This window comes from Ursus arctos, unplaced genomic scaffold, assembly GCF_023065955.2.
Source record: "Ursus arctos isolate Adak ecotype North America unplaced genomic scaffold, UrsArc2.0 scaffold_7, whole genome shotgun sequence".
NCBI classification, from domain to species: domain Eukaryota; kingdom Metazoa; phylum Chordata; class Mammalia; order Carnivora; family Ursidae; genus Ursus; species Ursus arctos.
In genome coordinates, this window is record NW_026623089.1 from 65,464,478 (window position 1) to 65,483,491 (window position 19,014).

General features: G+C 37.8%; 1 protein-coding gene across 2 annotated transcripts in view; it reads right to left on the minus strand.

Annotated features, from left to right (window-relative positions):
* Window positions 1-98: 98 nt before the first annotated feature.
* Window positions 99-19,014, minus strand: part of NUP133 (nucleoporin 133) — a 58,439-nt gene continuing 39,523 nt past the window's right edge. Inside the window, exons 17-26 of one of the 2 annotated variants that reach the window (XM_057308548.1) lie at window positions 18,639-18,738; window positions 17,712-17,963; window positions 16,964-17,097; window positions 14,946-15,104; window positions 13,961-14,096; window positions 10,569-10,687; window positions 9,310-9,390; window positions 8,501-8,565; window positions 6,515-6,603; window positions 99-1,315 (exon numbers count right to left, since the gene is read on the minus strand). In XM_057308548.1, the coding sequence (XP_057164531.1) occupies window positions 1,236-1,315; window positions 6,515-6,603; window positions 8,501-8,565; window positions 9,310-9,390; window positions 10,569-10,687; window positions 13,961-14,096; window positions 14,946-15,104; window positions 16,964-17,097; window positions 17,712-17,963; window positions 18,639-18,738 (1,215 nt within the window). In that variant the 3' untranslated portion in view covers window positions 99-1,235. Of the gene's footprint in view, window positions 2,301-6,514; window positions 6,604-8,500; window positions 8,566-9,309; window positions 9,391-10,568; window positions 10,688-13,960; window positions 14,097-14,945; window positions 15,105-16,963; window positions 17,098-17,711; window positions 17,964-18,638; window positions 18,739-19,014 lie in introns of both variants that reach the window. The other variant, XM_026504221.4, reaches the window with a different exon arrangement.

A 19,014-nucleotide genomic window follows, 5' to 3' on the forward strand; every position in this document is an offset into this window, starting at 1 on the left:
GGGAAACACTGGATTAAGGATACGTGGAGACGCTCACAACATACACCAGGTTACAGAACACACAGTGTGCACAGTCCCAAACAGTCCAAGATACATGGCACTTTTTAAAAGTTTATTTAAGGAATCTCTACACCCAACATGGGGCTCGAACTCATAACTGACATCAAGAGTTGCATACTCTTCCAACTGAGCCAGCCGGATGGCCCTAAGATACATTTCAAACTGAAGCTATTTCTAGCTGGTGGGATTACAGGGCTTTATATTCTTCCACATTTTTAAAAAATAGGTTTCGCATTTTCTACAGGTTTTTTTGTTTGTGTTTTTTTAAATTTTAGAATTAATTAGGGCACCTGGGTGGCTGTTAACTGTCTGCCTTTGGCTCAGGTCATGATCCCAGGGTCCTGGGACTGAGCCCCGTGTGTTGGGATCCCTGCTCATTGGGGGGGTCTGCTTGTCCCTCTGCTCCTCCCCCACTCATACTCTCTCTCAAATACATGCATTCTGCAAATTAAAGGTCTAGGAATACGCAGGTGGGACTACATTAATATTTCTGTAGTTACCAAACTCAACATGTACAAATATGCTGGATTACAACAGATTACGAAGGGAATCTGACATTATGGTGTGGCTTTCCTTCCGTTTCTGTTCTCAGAGAAAGCAATCGGCCTCCAAGGAGAAATGCGCTGCACAGTCTACCAGCAGCCTCGTGTGCCTGTGGGCGATACACTGCCGGACTCTGATTCAGACCCCAAAGTAAAAGCAACAATCCAGTTGTGAAGTTTTCTTCAAAAATGAAATCCCTACAACGGAGGGTAGCAGGAGCCTTTTACCTCACTGGGGGGGTTCAGCAAGTCCCCTACGTGCACCTCCAGTTCTGCCTTCATCCTTGACCCACGCACGCTTTTTTAAATTCATCTGAGAGGGAGAGACAGAGAGCGCACAAGCAGGGGGAGAGGCAGGAGAAGCAGACTCCCCGCTGAGCAGGGACCCCCCCCCCCACCATGCGGGGTTCGATCCCAGGACCCTGAGATCATGACCTGAGCCGAAGGCAGACACTTAACCAACTGACCCACCCAGGTGCCCCATATTCACAAATTCTTAAAACATACCAGCACACAAAGCTGGCTGCTCACTTTCAAAAACACGTTATTGTTGGGGCGCCTGGTTGGTTCAGTCCTTAAGCGTCTGCCTTCGGCTCAGGGCGTGATCCCGGCGTTCTGGGGTCGAGCCCCACATCAGGCTCCTCCGCTGGGAGCCTGCTTCTTCCTCTCCCACTCCCCCTGCTTGTGTTCCCTCTCTCGCTGGCTGTCTCTGTCTATGTCAGAAAAAAAAAAAACAACAAAAAAACAAAACTCTTAAAAAAAAAAAAAAAGAAAATCAGATGTCATATTAAGAAAACCCATAATGGCTTCTAGTGTAACACATGCTTTACATTAGACTGTGGTAATCACCTTGAAAATACATGAAGCTAATTGAATCCCCATCCTGAAAAATTGTAACTAACATTAATACAATAAACTTATTATATGGTAACTTACAGATAGGTTAGAAAACACTTAAGGGTCTTATTCACTTCTCTCACTAATACTCTATTATTTATGTAGAAATGTTTAATATATTCCCAATGAATTAATCAGTTTTCAAGCTCACATGAATCATGGCTTGTTTAGTCTTTAGTCCTACAGCAAGACAACAAATCTGACATCATGTTACTACGTATCTCCCGCTAGCCCAAACCCAAAACAGACACCAAATACTCCAGATTCTCTTCAGTGCAGAGTTACAGCCATTTCAGAGACAATCAGTGCAATCCTGTCATGTTGAGAGTTACAGAAACAGGCCGAGAAGTGATTTGTGCATATAAGTAGCCAGAACCAGAGTAAGAACTCCAGAACCCCTGACAGAATGAGAAGAGAAAGGGCAGCGAGCGTGGAAATAACAAGTGATACCTTTTAGATGGAAAAGGGAGGAGAGAAAATATCTTGTAACAAAAACCCAAAACCACAGTCACACAGCTGTTTTGTAGCAGCTTTCAAATAAAGTACACAAAATTCAGCAATACATGTTATAAAACTGTGCACATTTTTCGATGTTTAAGGCCAAGATTTTTATAAGAACACGCTTACACAAATTTTCAGGAAGAGTGACCATTTTTAGAAAAAGTTACATTTGTCCCAGAACATAATATTCATAGTTTGCTTTCAAAACAAACTCAAAGTAAGGATTAGACTTCAGGCTTCCCAGCTGGTCTGCTTGCAGGAGGTCTCTCACCTCTGGCAGGTACTCGCTGAGCTGAATGCCTATCAACACAAACACCAACAGTCCTTTTTCATTTTCATAAAACTCCCAAAAGAATGAAGATGATGAATGATAACAACATCTGTGCTCCTATTTAAAATATGATGTCCCTCCACTATTGGGAAATACTCTGTTCTAAATTCCTTCCACTGTCAAACATGCTTGCAGGTCTAACAACAGGACATTCTTTACTTAGAAGAGGTTGCTTGAGTGTTTTTTCCCCCCTAGTGGTCAAAACAGCCAATCTGATTAAAGTCTGATTAAAGTACTTTCATTTTTCTCCACAGCTGAAGTCATTTCTTCAATGTGGAGGTTTTTAACTAATAATCACCTGAAAACAAGTATTTCAAACAAATATATAATATATAATTATTCAAGTATTTCAACAATTACATATATTAGATATATATATCCAATTATATATACAGGGAAATAACTTAGTAGAATAGGATCATGAAAGCTAGCTCCAGTGTCTCAAAAGACATTACAGTCTGAAATGAGACAGGTGAAGAATCATTTCTTCATTAGAACTCTATCAAGCTGGAAAGCCAATGAGCACCGATGAAACGCAACTGCTGGAATTAGGATCTGTGTAGTTACAAAAAGGTATGTACAATTTTCTCACTTGATAAAACTGGAAAAAATTTTTCAATTAATAAGACAATATTTTATAATTTGTTAGCATAAGGTTCTCAAAATCAAATACTGTTTCTTTTTCAATACCTTCAAAGTGCCTAGCACCATTTTTTGTACTTCACTGTTACATAATAAAAATCTGGGTTAATAAATGTTAGGAGTATAAATCCAAATAATTAAAGATCATTTATTACAACTGAAATAGTTTCAATAGAGACTTTTTGTCTGTAAAACAGCACTACACTTGTGAAAATGCATTAATTTCTAAAAATTTCTAAAAAACATTAACATCTTATCTGGCTTCTATTTTTATCGTGCATGCCCTCCGCTTAGAACTACTATTTGATGGATTTCTTTCTTCACAGCAGGGGTCGAAACTCTGCCGGTGGTATGAGGAAGGTGGTCTAGGCCATCTTGGTAAACTTAAGAGCCAACGCCTTACCCAAAGGGGGCAGCACTCATGAGATCGTTGACTGTTGCCAGGACAATATTTCAGTCCAGTTTAGGCCAATATTTTGATTCTTTTTTTTTTTTTTTTTAAGATTTTATTTATTTATTTGACAGAGACAGCCAGCGAGAGAGGGAATACAAGCAGGGGGAGTGGGAGAGGAAGAAGCAGACTCCCAGCGGAGGAGCCTGATGTGGGGCTCGATCCCAGATCGCCGGGATCATGCCTTGAGCCGATGGCAGACGCCTAACGACTGAGCCACCCAGGCGTCCCAATATTTTGATTCTTAAGAGAATTAAGAAAGTAAGACTTTTGTAAGAACCCTTCTCAACTATTCAATGCTGGTAACTAATTAGAAAAAAATTTAAAGCCCATGTAACAATATGTGTATTTTGTGTGTATAATGTACCTCAATAATATATAAAAGCAAACTGAAAAGCTCCATGTGGGTAAGTTAAATGTATCTGTAGGATGAATTCTTTCCACAAGCTGAATTGTTGGCTGCCAGAGCTTACGAAATATGAGGCTCTCTCTACCTTCAGGATCTAACCTTTAAAAACATTCACTATTGTATATAGTAGCTATATTATTAAAAAGTTCCAAAAATAAATGTCTTTTAACTTCTTGTTATAATAAGTATATATGCCTTTCATTTGGGTATATATGTTTATTTATTTATATAATAGTTTCTACTCGGGGCGCCTGGGTGGCACAGCGGTTAAGTGTCTGCCTTCGGCTCAGGGTGTGATCCCGGCGTTCTGGGATCGAGCCCCACATCAGGCTCCTCCGCTGTGAGCCTGCTTCTTCCTCTCCCACTCCCCCTGCTTGTGTTCCCTCTCTCGCTGGCTGTCTCTATCTCTGTCAAATAAATAAATCTTAAAAAAAAAAAAAATAATAGTTTCTATTTGTTTTTGTCTTTTGGTCATAATTTAATAATTTTTTCTGTAAAAATCACAACTTTCCATTCCTGTTGTTCATCTATGATTTATAATCTAAGAATAACAAAAATAGCAAAGTCATCTTTAAACAGCACTAAACACATTAATTAGCCACATTCAATCCTGTGGCACTTTTATGAGACAAAACTTCATGGAAAGCATCAGATTTGGGTCCAAATGCTTTCTAATAATTAGGCTCAAATGGAAAATCTCTCCAGCAGTACAGAGCAATCAACCATAACCAGTTATTTCTTCATTTCCAAATACAGAAAAGAGAAAGTCTTATAGGTGCATTTCAGTTCTTTCTGAATTTCAAGTATTTCAAAGATACTTTCAAACAAAAGACAGGTTCCTTTGCTATATCCTTTCAATATTTCATTTTTGATTTTTATTTATTTTGTGACAATGAAAAGGCTTAATTGACCTTTGTGTTATTTGCTCATCTTTGAAAAAGAATGCACTATTAAATGTGTCATGGTAGGATGATCAAGTATCCCTTTTTCAAAATAAAAGTCCAGATCAACTCTGAGCAAGTTTCAAGTAATCTAGTCAGAGAATTACATTTTCATTGGATCACTTACAAAAGGAGACTAAAAATCTGAAAAGTAATGCTAAGAGACCACTGCAGATGGGCTGTAAAACAAAAGTTCCAACACGCAAAGGCTGAGACTTTGCTTCTGTTTCACCTCAGAATACTGGTGGGGGTGGTTCATTTCACACTACTTTCCTAAGGGTCCCCCTTCACGTGCCCTGGTTAAGCCAGCAATTCTAAAACAGAAGACTGCAGAATACAATCCATTATAGAGGAGTTGGGGCTATGAGTCTGCAAAATACTTGTAGGCATTCAAAGGACAAATGTCTCTTGAGTGACTACTATGTACCAGGCACTGGCTTTGTCATGTTTTATGTAGATCAAATAATATATCTTGCATATATATGTACAGAAAACTTTTGAATGTGTGTAAATATCAGTATGATGGATAAAAGTCCTATCCATTTAGAGGGACTGAATTTACAATAACTTACCACTGTGTATTTTTTCCATTTGGTATAAAATAGAGTATCCTTATATTTGCAGAAGACTGTAAACACTAAGCCTATTTTGCACATTGCCTGAATTTAATATGACACATTTTGATAGAGCATTCTATAATAAATATGAGCCACACATGTATAAAATGTGCAAAACTGCTCATCTCTAGTGTAACACTCTCCATATATTAAGCTCCCAGTAATATGAAAAAAAAAAAGGTGAAAGTAAATACAGTGGATCCTTGAACAACACAGGTTTGAACTGCATGGGTCCACATACCCGCAAATTTTTTCGCTACGGTACAGTACTGTAAATGTATTTCTCAATAATAATTTCTTTTCTCTAATTTATCTTATTGTAAGAATACAATATATAATACCATGAAAAGTATGTGTTAACTATGTTATTGGTAAGGCTTCCGGTCAATAGCAGGCTAACATTAGTGAGGTTTTTAGGAAGTCAAAAGTTGTATGTGAATTTTCAACTGTGTTGGGGGTCAGTGCCCCTCATCCACACCTTGTTCAAGGGTCATCTGTATCCTCTGCTTCATATTCCCCTTGAAAATAGCATTTTATCCATAAAAGCTTCTTTACCTAATTGGTGTCTCAATCAGCAAATGGAATTTTGCTCACTCTTTTAGGTACAAAACATAGTCTCTTATTTCTTTTTATTTTGTTCCTAAAATGAATTTTAGAGTGTTAACGTCCAAAATGGATTTGTAAAAGGATTTTGTAATTTGTAATTCAGTATAGTACGGTCAGTTATATATCAAAAAGTTATTTCTCATTTATATGTCATTTCAAGTTTTCAATCTTCACAAGAGTTAACTGAAAAATTAAAGGAAATGGTTAGTTCCATCATACAGATTTTTGGTGTAACAACCAACATTTGAATCCATTTGTTGTCCAACTGAGTCAGCGTGGAGACTGTGGCCACTGCAGTCCACCAGGACCCATGCAGACAGAGACTTCATCTTGACACATACTCCCCCAATTGGGAGAGGAAAGAAGAAAAACCTTCCTTCATTTTAAACAAATCTGAGTATGATACTGTTTAATCTTAAACTGCTCTGGCATTGACACCTTGGCAAATGCCCGTTATTCTCAGTTTTCTAAAACTGAGGACTGATGCTATAACTTCCAATATTAACAAACCACTTACCATCTTTCAAAAGTTTCTGTAAGATTTTCACAAATATACTGTCTTTAGATACTTCAATTGGATCATCCTTACCATCTGAACTGGACCAGCTAGAAAACAAAATTGCAATGAGAAGAAAATGAAATCATGGACATATCTGAAATCAATGACCTCTCTTTGCTACTGTAGTTTTGTTGTGCTGTTCATGCCAGCAGTGGAGAATCTTGAACTTTGTGAGACTGTTTCAAAGTATCTAAATGAGGGAGGTCTGAATGTTGAATATACTTAGTCTCTGTATCAGATACAAAATGCTACACTCCGGTAGCTATTCACCCAACATAACCATATGTATTTGATGTCAAAAAAAGTAGCAAGGGGCGCCTGGGTGACTCAGTCGTTAAGCCTCTGCCTTCGGCTCAGGGCGTGATCCCGGCGATCTGGGATCGAGCCCTGCGTCAGGCTCCTCCACTGGAAGCCTGCTTCTTCCTCTTCCACCCCCCCTGCTTGTGTTCCCTCTCTTGCTGGCTCTCTCTCTCTCTCTCTCAAATAAATAAAATCTTAAAACACACACACACACACACAAAAACAAAGCAGTGAGCCATCTTTCCCCAAAAAATTCTATAAATAAATAAATCTAGTAAGGACTCCAAAGTTTGATCGTCAGAGCACAGGTAATAGTTACAATATATTGTAACATATTCTGCTTTTCATAAAAGTAAAATGGTAACCAGGGTCTAATACAATGTATGTTTTCTTCATCTGGTTGAAATTATCTACTGCTGAAACACATACACACACACATACACACATACAGAACCACTGCTTTGTAGTAGTCAATGAATATATCCCACAATAATATAAAGGTTTTTAAAATTTTATTTATTTGAGAGAGAGAGAGCAAGAGAGCGTGCCTAAGGGGGGGGGAGGGGCAGAGGGAGAGGGAGAAGCAGACTCCCCGCTGAGCAGGGAGCCCAATATGGGGCTCAATCCCAGGACCCAGAGATCATGACCTGAGCCAAAGGCAGACGTTTCACTGACTGAGCCACCCAGGTGCCCCAATACCTCAACATTTTTAAATGTGAAGCCATGACAAGGAATTCCAGTCAAATGACAGCATACTTTTTTTAAGATTAAGAAGGAGAATCAAGTGGGCAGAGCTAGACGCTTCAGACAGTGACCTCCAAGACCAAACAGAACAACAATTTTAACTATCCGGGAGTGATCAGAGGAAGAAATGCCTTAGTAAAAATAGTTCTGCAATTTCTCAGCACCACACAAAAAGGAAAATTGTAAGTAGAGAAGGGTGTTAGCACTCAAGTCATGTTCTCTAAAATTCTTCCCCTAGAAACAATTCAACCCCACAATTATTCTCAGTCTTTCACTGCCACCACCTTTCTTTGCCAACATTTCCCATGGAACTCTCCCTTCTCAGGAAGGAGAGGACTGTAAAAAAGAGGTCTCAGTAACTTACGAGAGAGTACGGATACTCTAATAAACTTTATTTAAAACAAAATACAGCTTCTTATTTGGCAGAACTGGCCCTACTTCTGTGAAAATCAGAAACATATATATTTCTGTGCAAACAGTCTAAATTTTAAAATCAAAAGTAGAGGGGTGTCTGGGTGTCTCAGTTAAGCGTCCGACTCCTGATTTTGGCTCCGGTCATGATCTCAGGGTCGTGATTGAGCTCCACGTTGGGTTCCACAATGGGCATGGAGCTTGCTTGAGATTCTCTTTCTCCCCCTCTCCCTCTGCACCCCACCCCCGCTCTCTCTCGCTCAAATAAATAAAATCAAAAGCAGAGATTAATTATACCAATGGTCCTAAGTCCTTAAACTCTTCTTTAATTACTGAATGAAAAATTCAGATTACTAATGCATGCACTAAAATTTTTATAATTATGTTATAATACAATTAGGTTATAAAACCATTTGGTATATGATATTGTAATCTTCCTAAAGAGTCCTTTTCTCAAACCATACTTAGGTTCATGCTATGAGAACTTACTTATCTCTCTGAAGAGCTTTGCAAAGGATTTCCAGTTTTAGATCATTTATATTTACATCTTCCTCCTTTATAGTAAAACAAACAAACAAAAAAACCCTTAAGTCTTGATTAAAAAAAAATACATGCTTAAATTTGAGTTATGTTAACTAATTCTGCATAAATATGATTGATTAACTCATAATTTCAAAAGATTTCCTTTAAGACATGAATACTCAGAAAAATAAGCCTAATAACTGAGAATTAGTTTCTGATTATTCTGTGATAATCTGATTCTATCAGGAACCTTGAAAGGGTTAAAATTTTAAACAAGGTAACATAAAAGCCAATATACTATATTTTTTAAATCTACCAAACTACTTTCAATTGCAGGGCCAACTATTTAACCTACAGAATTGTCATTCTAATCTCCCCCCTCCTCCAAAAGGCTGAGAAACAACTCTTAGGGTGAATACTGTGAAGAATAAATTGATAAAGCAATATATCAGACTGAGGAACTAATAATGACTTAATAAATGAAAGAGAAAAAAACCCTCAAGTTTCTGAAAAGCGGTGTTTTTTATTCATTCACAGAAAAAGACATCTGGGAATGTGTGAGAATTATCAGTAAAGGGAATCTCCTGACAGCTTTTCTAAAGAGCTATACACATTCCAAGAGTTAGGAATAGCTGAACCAGAGAATCTTTCTAAATTAACACATTGTCACGACTGGCTAAATTGATTTTCTCTTTTTCTATGTATTCAGTCCTACAGAAAACCAAATTTATAAATTGTGGTATGTGCCTGTGATCGTCTCAAGGGATTTTACTTACCTCATCAATATATTCCAGCAAGTCCAAAGCTTTCTTGAAATCATATTCATTAGCTCTTCTGTTCTCTTCACAGATATACAGCTATGGCAAGTTCAAAGAAGGTTGAGGATTATTTTAAGTAGTTATATAACCAAGACTAGAGAAATTTATGGAGAAATATGTCATTCTGTCCTTCAAGTAAGTCACAGGTATTTTTATTTTATAGTAAGAAAGCTATCATCTTTGGAAACCACACTCCATCTATCCTCGTAATAAACTGGCTTTCAAAATGTGCCTATACCCAACAGTAATTAATTTGCATATCTTGGTCTATACACTTTTAAGATGTCAGTAAATTTATATTCTTAGGTTCAAGATAGTATACATACTTCAGTATTCTTTTTTTTTATAAAGATTTTATTTATTTATTTGACAGAGAGAGAGACAGCCAGTGAGAGAGGGAACACAAGCAGGGGGAGTGGGAGAGGAAGAAGCAGGTTCCCAGCAGAGGAGCCCGATGTGGGGCTCAATCCCAGAACGCCGGGATCACGCCCTGAGCCAAAGGCAGACGCCCAACGACTGAGCCACCCAGGCACCCCTTTACTTCAGTATTCTTTTGAGCATATTCTTTGCAATATGCTATATAAGGAGAGGTTGTTGTGAGCTCAGTTATAGCAGATCTGTTATTGGTAATGGCTAAAATACTGAAGTTTTTGAATTGTCATCTTTTTAATAAAATTAGAGCAAATTCAAAGTGATCTTACATTGCTCTTGCATTTGAAAGGCAAAGAGAGAAACAGAATTAAGACTACAAGTGTACTTGACAAAAGTATCCTACCCAGGTTGCAGCCCATAATCTAGCTATGTCCTTAGGAATGTGTTATGTCCCAGAGGAAAAGGGTGAGGACGGTACTTATAGGCTATGTAAATCCAGTTCCTTAAACCATTTTTCTTATGGAAGAGCCTGAACTATACCTCATGGTACATATGTGTCCTCTTCTGGAAAGGAAAATACAAGTACTTTCTTCCGGTCACCTGCGTGAGCATCTCTAGGAACAGGTGAAGATCTACAGGGAAGCAGAGGCTGATCCCCTGCGTTCTGCTAATGTGCACCCTGCTCTCGAGCAGCTCCTAACAACTTATTCTAGCAGAAGGGGGAAGTTGCCAGAAACACAGGAAGTGGGGAGATGACTACCCATAGAAACTGTACCATCTGACTCGAGAAATACCAATGCTGTTTTGAGACTAAGGAATGGTACAAGGATGGGAAAAGCACGCACGCTGATGAGCTGAGGGGCAGTCAACACTGGCATCGCACTGAGACTTAGCTGTTTCTCCGCCAGCAGCTGCTCAGGCAGGGTCTCCTGGTGCAGTAGAAAGCGCTCCTGCTCAGCCATTTCTAGAATTCAAAATGAGAGGCAGGGAGCTGAGTAAACTCTTCCACTCTATCATAAAACAAATCTAAATTAAAAAAAAAAAGGGGGAGTATCTCTAAAGGTAATCTCATCACTACTTGGTGAACTTAAAATGTTATTAATTCTGCTAACTTTTGATTTCTGATGTTAAAACATATTCATGGTTTGATTCATATCATATAAACAATCACAGTCACCCGAAATAGGAGGGGAGAGAAGAGCTGTGAAAATACACCCTACTGCCTGAAGGAGCTGTAGAACAGATGGCGATTTCCTGAGATACAAGTCCCTCAAATTGGGGGTTACCCAGTCCCATTTTATGGTAACTCAGTAACTCCCACCACAGTTTCTAATATAATCTTTCACTAAGGGAAATAATCTATTTAAAAGCCACCATGAGTATATTCCCTGAAAAACAAATCCTGGAAGTTTATGCACCAAACCTAACTAGCAACGGTAATCTCGACAGGATGAGGTGACAGGGTGAGGCTTACCTGCCATAAGCTACCCAGGCTGCAGCCCATTCCCAGGCTTTGCCCAGGAAAGTATGCTGGGCTGTAGGGGAAAAGGATCGGAAACTGCATGCAGCCTCATAAACACAGCGGTCACAGCAAAGTACAGTGACCAAAGCACAAATATGCTCAAAAACTGACATCATCCACACGATCCTTATTTTATAACAATCAAATCATTTTTGTGCAATTTCCATACCCAGAAAAACAGAATGGGAGGATACACAAAATAGTAACAGTAGTAATCTCTGAGGCAGTGGGATTATATAGACAATTTATTTTTTTGTTGTGTTTTTCCTGGTGATCTATAAAATTCCATAAGGAATTATTCATGTAACCAGAAAAGCAAGTTATTTTTAAAAAATCTACTCCCTATGACCAGATACACTGATGACAGTCTGTAGGTAATTACTGACACTTGAAAACATTCCCACTGTGTTAAGAAAGCGAAAGTTAAGAAGTGATCAAATCAAAATGATGACCAGAGTTCCAAGGATTTCTGGTGGGTGGGGGAGCAAGAAATAAAACCTTGATTAGATTAACTTGGTCTACCTCTGGTGACCAGGCTAAAATATGGCTTCCCATGTCAGACGATCAGCCAACCTTGCAGAATATATACACCCTTCTCTAGAACTACAAGCACTAATAGTGCTTAAAAATAAAAGACTGAAGAATCTCCTAAAGAGTGAAAAATAATTTTAATAATAAAAGTTAAATGCTATTCCTATGATTTATTAAGTACTTAATATATGTAAGACATTTTCTTCAAGGAACAGTATCTCTAATCCTTACAACTACCTATTTTATAACCAAGGAACTGAGGCTCTGAGGGTATCCAAGGTACCAAAGCTAGTAGCTGGAGAAAACAACAGAAACCAGATCTCTCCAATTTCCGTCCAAATTCCACTATTCCCACTCCTTGAAGAAAACAAATCATGGCAGTGTAATTAGAATCCAAACCTCGGAGGCTGGACTCTGTGGCTAAGCCCTACAACCAAACACCTACACTTGCATATACTTTACCCCCGACCACATAGCTAAGATCCCCCCCAATTTTTATTTTGAAAAATTCCAAACCTACAGAAAGTTTTAAAGAATACAGTGCACAATGTATACCTAGAGTTACCTGCTATTAACATTTTGCCATCTTTGCTTTATCTACCTATCAACCTACCTATTTGCTTTCCTCCCTAAGTTATATGGAAGTTGAAGACTTTCATGCCATTTCATTTCTAAATACTTTAGCATATGCCTCCTAAGAACAAGGGCATGCAACCACAGTATCATTATCAACTTTGAAAAACTGAACACAAATACAGTAATGTCATCTAACACTAATTATGTTCACTTTTCCCCAGTCGTCCCCAAAATGTTTGTCATAGTTGGTTATTTGGGGGGTGACTGAGGAGCTGATCAAGCATCTCACACTGCATTTGGTTGTCATGGCTCTCAGGCTACTTTAATCTAAAACAGCCTCTTGCCTTTTTTTTTTTTTTTTTTTTTTTTTTTTGTCTTTCATACTGCTAAATTTTGAAGAGTCTGGGCCAATTATATTGTAAAACGCCCCACAAACAGGATATATCTACTCATTCCCTTGTGGTCAGACTCAGGTTGAACATTTCTAGCATGAAAGCAACACAGCTGGTATTCTACACTGCCACATTACGTCACTCCAGGAAGCATGCGAGTTTGTCTCACTGTGACGATGGTGATGATGGTATCTGTTAGATCTGTGTAGTAATACTCTGAAAACATGAAACGATCTTCTTCCCCTAACCCTCAACTCAATGGTTTTAGCATCCTTTGATGACCAATTAGTCACCATGGTTGCAAGATGACTTCCCAAGTCCTATTCTACATTTATTAGTTGGTACTCTTTTTTTATAAAGAAGCATTTCACTGACCCCTCCCCTTATGGGTATCACTGTGGATTTATGGATTTTTCGTTTTTAAATGGGTGAAATAAAATGCTTTACTATCATTCTTTTTGGTGTTCAAACTATCCCCAAACTTGGCCAGTGGAGGCTGTTGTGTTGACATCTCTACATTAACCTTGCTTTCTGGCTAAACACGACTTCCCAAGATCATTTCTTCAATAACCCTCATTTCCTTTTACTGAGAAATAGTAGTTAGAAGCCAAAGTATAGGACTAGGTATACTCATGCTACTGGGGTGTCACTGATTTTAGGCCTTTTCAGTGAACAGAGCCAAGAAATACTTTAAGTTTAAACAATCATGATTCCATCTGATATCTCCAATTCAAATGCAGTACAGGGTTCTTCCTCATCCTCCTTCTAGATTTCATCTCCCTTCCCCTTGGTTCTCAAAAATAACAATATATCCAATCATTTACTCAACCTACAATATAATAAAATACTTGTATACAGATATGACACCAAAAAGTTTTGAATTCTGAAACCAGTAGCTTCAAAATTACCACTATCTACAATAAAGGTCCAGATTTCTTTGCAGTTCTTTGTGTTCTTAGACTATGAGTCACTAAGGGTGTACTCAGAGCATTCTTCAAATCACGTAACATCTTTCTTAACAATTCTTATTTAACATACAAATTTTCTCTAAAAAACAGAATCCCAAAAATACGTACTTGAGTAAGGGTTTAATGACACTGAAATCACTTCTCTTAATGGAGAGGCGGGTCCTGTGTCTAATGAACCCTATTAAATAATAATAGGAATGCACTGAGTTCATTGATAGCATGATCGATGTTCAAATCTTTTCTTTTACCTTCAATTTTTTCTTGCAGTATGCCTTCTGAAAAGTCTGAAGCCAATGCGGCCAATTTACTCAAACCAAGAAGGGTTTTTTTCTTTGCAAAGTAATGAGTTTCCATGTTTGCCAAACCCAGAAGTGTTGCATGGGCCTACAATAAACAAAATATGAAAAATGGTAAGATCCTGAGTACTAATTCAAGTTGAAATAAAAGTTAAGTACAACCCAAAATTGCTTCCCCCTTAACTGATACCAATGAAAGATCAGGTCAATACCAGCAAACCTGAAACTGACTGGTACTATATACCGAGAGTAATTACTCAATAACATATCAACCAGCCACACTAATTATTGGGAAAAGAAACATGTATAAAACATCTGTTCTGTAACAATTATATATTTACTTCAACAACTTGTCAAGAACAAACTTTAAAATTATTTCGTGTACTGTTTTTACTCATAATTTGAACATTTTTATTTTAAGAAAATACTCATTACAAAAAAAGGCTATCGACTTATTTACACATTAATAAAATTTTTGTGCTTTACTTTACTTTACTTTACTGTAATAGTAGTCAAACTACAAAAGGTACCTTTTTTTACCAAGACATTAAAAGTAATGGCAATGCCATCATAAATTAAAAAAACACTTTATTCAGGGGCGCCTGGGTGGCGCAGTCATTAAGCGTCTGCCTTTGGCTCAGGGCGTGATCCTGGTGTTCCGGGATTGAGTCCCACAGCAGGCTCCTCCAGTAGGAGCCTGCTTCTTCCTCTCCCACTCCCCCTGCTTGTGTGCCCTCTCTCGCTGGTTGTCTCCCTCAAATAAATAAATAAATAAATAAATCTTTAAAAAAAAAAAAAAAAAACCAAAACACTTTATTCAAATTATGTCAGAATAGGAGATACATATTTAAAATAATCTCTAAACAGTACTTTCACCACTAAACTAAACAAATAAAAACCTGCCTAAATCTGCTTCAAGTCACTCAATCCTTCTTACCTTTTCTAATTCTTGGCTGTTAATTTCATGTAACCAGCTGAGATGTTCATGAGCCTGCAAAAAATTTGCCAACTCTCCATGCTGAGAAATGGGCTGAGATAGTAATTTGCCTCGCTTTCCTTTCTCCAGATACCAACGGAAGAGAAAGTCTGAAAAATTCTACAAATAACAGGGCAAAGAATCCAATAATATTCAGTAATACAAATTTAAAAAGTACATTTCTGATAATAAAATACTAATTTTTTTCAAAGGTCTTAGATTGCAGAACAGAAATCTTTAAACACTTATTTTCTATATGTAGGGTCCTAAAAAAACCTTAGTTACCTCATTTAATAGATGAGGAATTCAGATTCAGAAAGGGGATCTTGCTCAAGACCATGTAAACCTTAGATGTGCATGGTGTGGTGTGGTATCTATTAGCTACATGTAGCTGTTTAAACTTAATTAAAATTTTAAAATTCAGTTTCTCAGCCACACTAGCCACATTTCAAGTGCTCAATGGCCCTATGTCCTATCTTAGAATATATGAGCAAGATCTCCAATCTCACAGAAAGTTCTATGTGACAGTGCAGAATGAAAGAGTCTCAAGGGTTGAATTCTGTACCAGAAGGCCATGCAGGCTGGCATGATAAATAGGAACCTAGAGAGGCCCTCAATGCCTAGCTGGTTTTTCCCACCAGATGTTTGCTGAATGCTGGGGTAGTATGGAAGGCTAGTGTGGAAAGAAGACTAAAATGTCCTACAGTCACACAGTATGTAAGAGATGTTTCCACTAAAGAGGGAATTCTGCAATGAACACACCAGTCCCACAACACTTCAAAACCAGAAATGAATGTAACAAAAGCTGTAACCAAGCCTTGGCCCACCTCTATTCTTGATGAACTGAGTGACCTGCCTCTCACCCTATCTGCCTCTCCAGGAAAAAATAAATTCATTTCCATCTTTACGGTTCCTTTATACACAATATCTAAAATAAAACAAAAAAATTACAAGACCTAAAAAGCAGAAAAATATGACTAGTAAGTAGACAACAAAACAAGACGAGAGAATGATCAGATTTTGGAGGTAGCACATAAGGATTTTTAAATAACTAGTAAACACATTTAAGAAATTAAAAGAATGCAAAAATGGATGGAAAATGTCAACAAAGGACTAGAATCCACAAAAAAGAATAAAAATCATGATGGGCGCAGAAGTATTTACTTTAGCACTACTGTGAAATACTAAATACGCCATGTCCAACAATCAGGCCCTGGTCAAATAAGGTAAGTTATACCCAGTTCATGATATACCATAACACCATCAAAACATTGTTGTGAAATACTTAATGATAAGGACAAATATTTGTGATGTATTAAGAGAAATAAGCAATTGGCAAAACATGTTTGTCTATAATAGTTGAGTGAAAAGACTAGAACAATATAAACCAAATGTTAAAAAGGGTTCTCTGGGTGGTGAAATTGTGAGTGACTTTTAAAATTTTCTGGTTTATAGAGGTTTTCTGAATTTTATACAATGTCTCTTTTATAGTAGGAAAAAAATCAGTTTTTACAGGAAGATCAACTGACTGAATAAAGTGGCTTTAAGAAGCAACTAAAATTCATGTACAGAGTGTCATAATGAGAACTTTTTAAAAAAAGTATACATGATGTCAACCAAGGAGAGCAGAATCTTCGGTGTATGGAAAGCTGAGCTCTCCGAAAGCTGCAGCATCCTCTGCTCCCAAGATCTTTTCTCAAAGTTTTAAAACTCTCCTAATATTCGTCTACCTAAGTACTTTAAATTCTAACTGGAAATAGCAGAATAGAAATGAATGTTTTAACACATTCTTCAAAGGTCAAAGAATCTTTCAATAATATTTGGAATCGTCTGCCAATTTACAAAGAAACATAATGCACAAATTAGTGTCTAAGTTAACTGCAAAAAGATCGTACATCATCTTCCTAAAAACCAAGGTAAGATTTGAAATGGTCAAACCTTACTACAGATCTACCATCTACGGCCCCAACGTTCATTACCTGATCTGCAAATTGGGTCATGTAGCGCTGCAGTCTGGTCTGGTTGTCAGTCTGCTCACACATCTGTACTAAGATATCAAAGTCACAGTACTTTTCTGCTAATGAAGCAGCCCACGGGTACTGGCCTAGTGTGACTGTAAAAATGAGAACAGATGGAAAAAAAAAATCCTGTTAGTGAAAACTTAATATGTGATAAAAAATATTACTTGAAATTTTACCTTTAACTCATACTATACCCAAAAAATAATAGATGGAATAGAAACCTTTCCAGTTATTGACATTAGTTTCATAATCCACACACATTAAAGAGGCAAATTTAATCCACTGCTTGTTCCTGCTACCTATGAGGTTCCCTTCCTATGTGTACAAGCCCCGCCTCCTCATCCTAGCTATGAAAAGAACCTGTCCTTTGCTGAACACAGTCACACTCTCCCAGCCCTCATTGTGCTCCACTGGGCAGACTAGTTATTCGTGTCAAGGTCTCAGATGACAAGCTCTTGGAGGGCAGTCTCCATTTGTCGCTAATTTATTCATTTTCAAATCCTCTTCAGCATGGTACTCTTACCTGGGAAGTTTTGAAAACAAGGTTGAACAAATGAACCCAGAAAGCTGTACATACATGCTTTAAGTTCTTGGTTACGGTTGGATGAATGAGAGTACACTGAATATGCGGCATTAATGATCTGACTCCTTCATCCGTTCTGCAAATTCAAAGACCCATGGCCCTTCCTAAATACCATGTACTTACGAAGCGGAGATAAGAGATCTGATCTTTTCTGTAGGTATTCCATTTCCAGACTGTTGTATCTTTCTTGATCACCAGATCGGTCCAGAGACTTCAGCTGGGAAACGTAACCATCCAGGAAGCAATCAATCAGTGCTACCAGCTGCTCTGTCAGAATGTTTCGGAGGTTGCTGTCTGCCTGAGGATAAACCACTTTCAGGACAATCCCATGCTGGCGTTCTATGACTGTTCGGATGCCTGACGGACCACTCGTGGCTGTGAAATCACACAAAGTATTACGGTAAATAAGGGTTCTATCCTGGCTAAGGGAAAGACCAACTGCCTAAAAACTACTACCTCACTGCTGCTGGAAAAATCGATCAAATAGGGTTTCAGCTGATACCTCTCTCTCCTGCTCAAGTCCCATCTTCTCTATGGGAGACTTCCTCAACAAAGCCAGGTAAACATGATCCTTCTTCCTTCTAAATCCCTTTAATGCTGCTCCACTTACTTTTTTGTATTAAATCAACACTAAATACAGTCAACACCTCCAGAGCCAGGACCTGATTCTTTGAATAACTACATGCCCTAAAATCTAGTAGACACAGGGCACCTGGCTGGCTCAGTCACTACAGCATGAGACTCTTGACCCTGGGGTCATAAGTTCCAGCCTGTCGTTGGGGTGGCGATTACTTAAAAAATAAACAAAATCTACTGGACACATAATAAGTACTAGTGAAATATGTTATAGAGAGATCTATAAATTATTCAAGGGAATAAAGCAATTTTCACAAGAATTGCTCATTCTGGAGATGGCCCTTATTTTTCATTTCACTTTTAAACCTACACTAATGGAGTAATACAGCTTCCAAAAATGGGTCATTAGGAATTTATTTTGAATGGCTGCTAATAATAAATCAGTATATTTGGGCTCAGAGATTGCAATCTCACCTGTCCAAGGAACATATTCAGGTTCTTGTTCTACTGGGTCTTCTCTCCGATACAAGGAGTTTCTATTTTGTCGATAATGACTAGCAGCTTGTAGCATGTCCTGGAAAAAAATGTGTTAGCACGTGCAGAAAGCGATGAATCCCAGTATTTTTAAAGGTAATCTGAAACATTAATTAGTCTATTAATACTAAAAAAATACTCAGCACAGGTCTGAAGAATTACTTTTTGGTTCTTTCTGCATTTGAAATTTAACTTCAATTTTGGAAAACTGTAGTAACCAAAGTAGGAAAACCACTGCTATAAAGTCCATTAGCTAAGATTAAATGGAATGAATATTTTAATCAGTAATATAAACAGCAAGCTTCTGGGTGGTTTA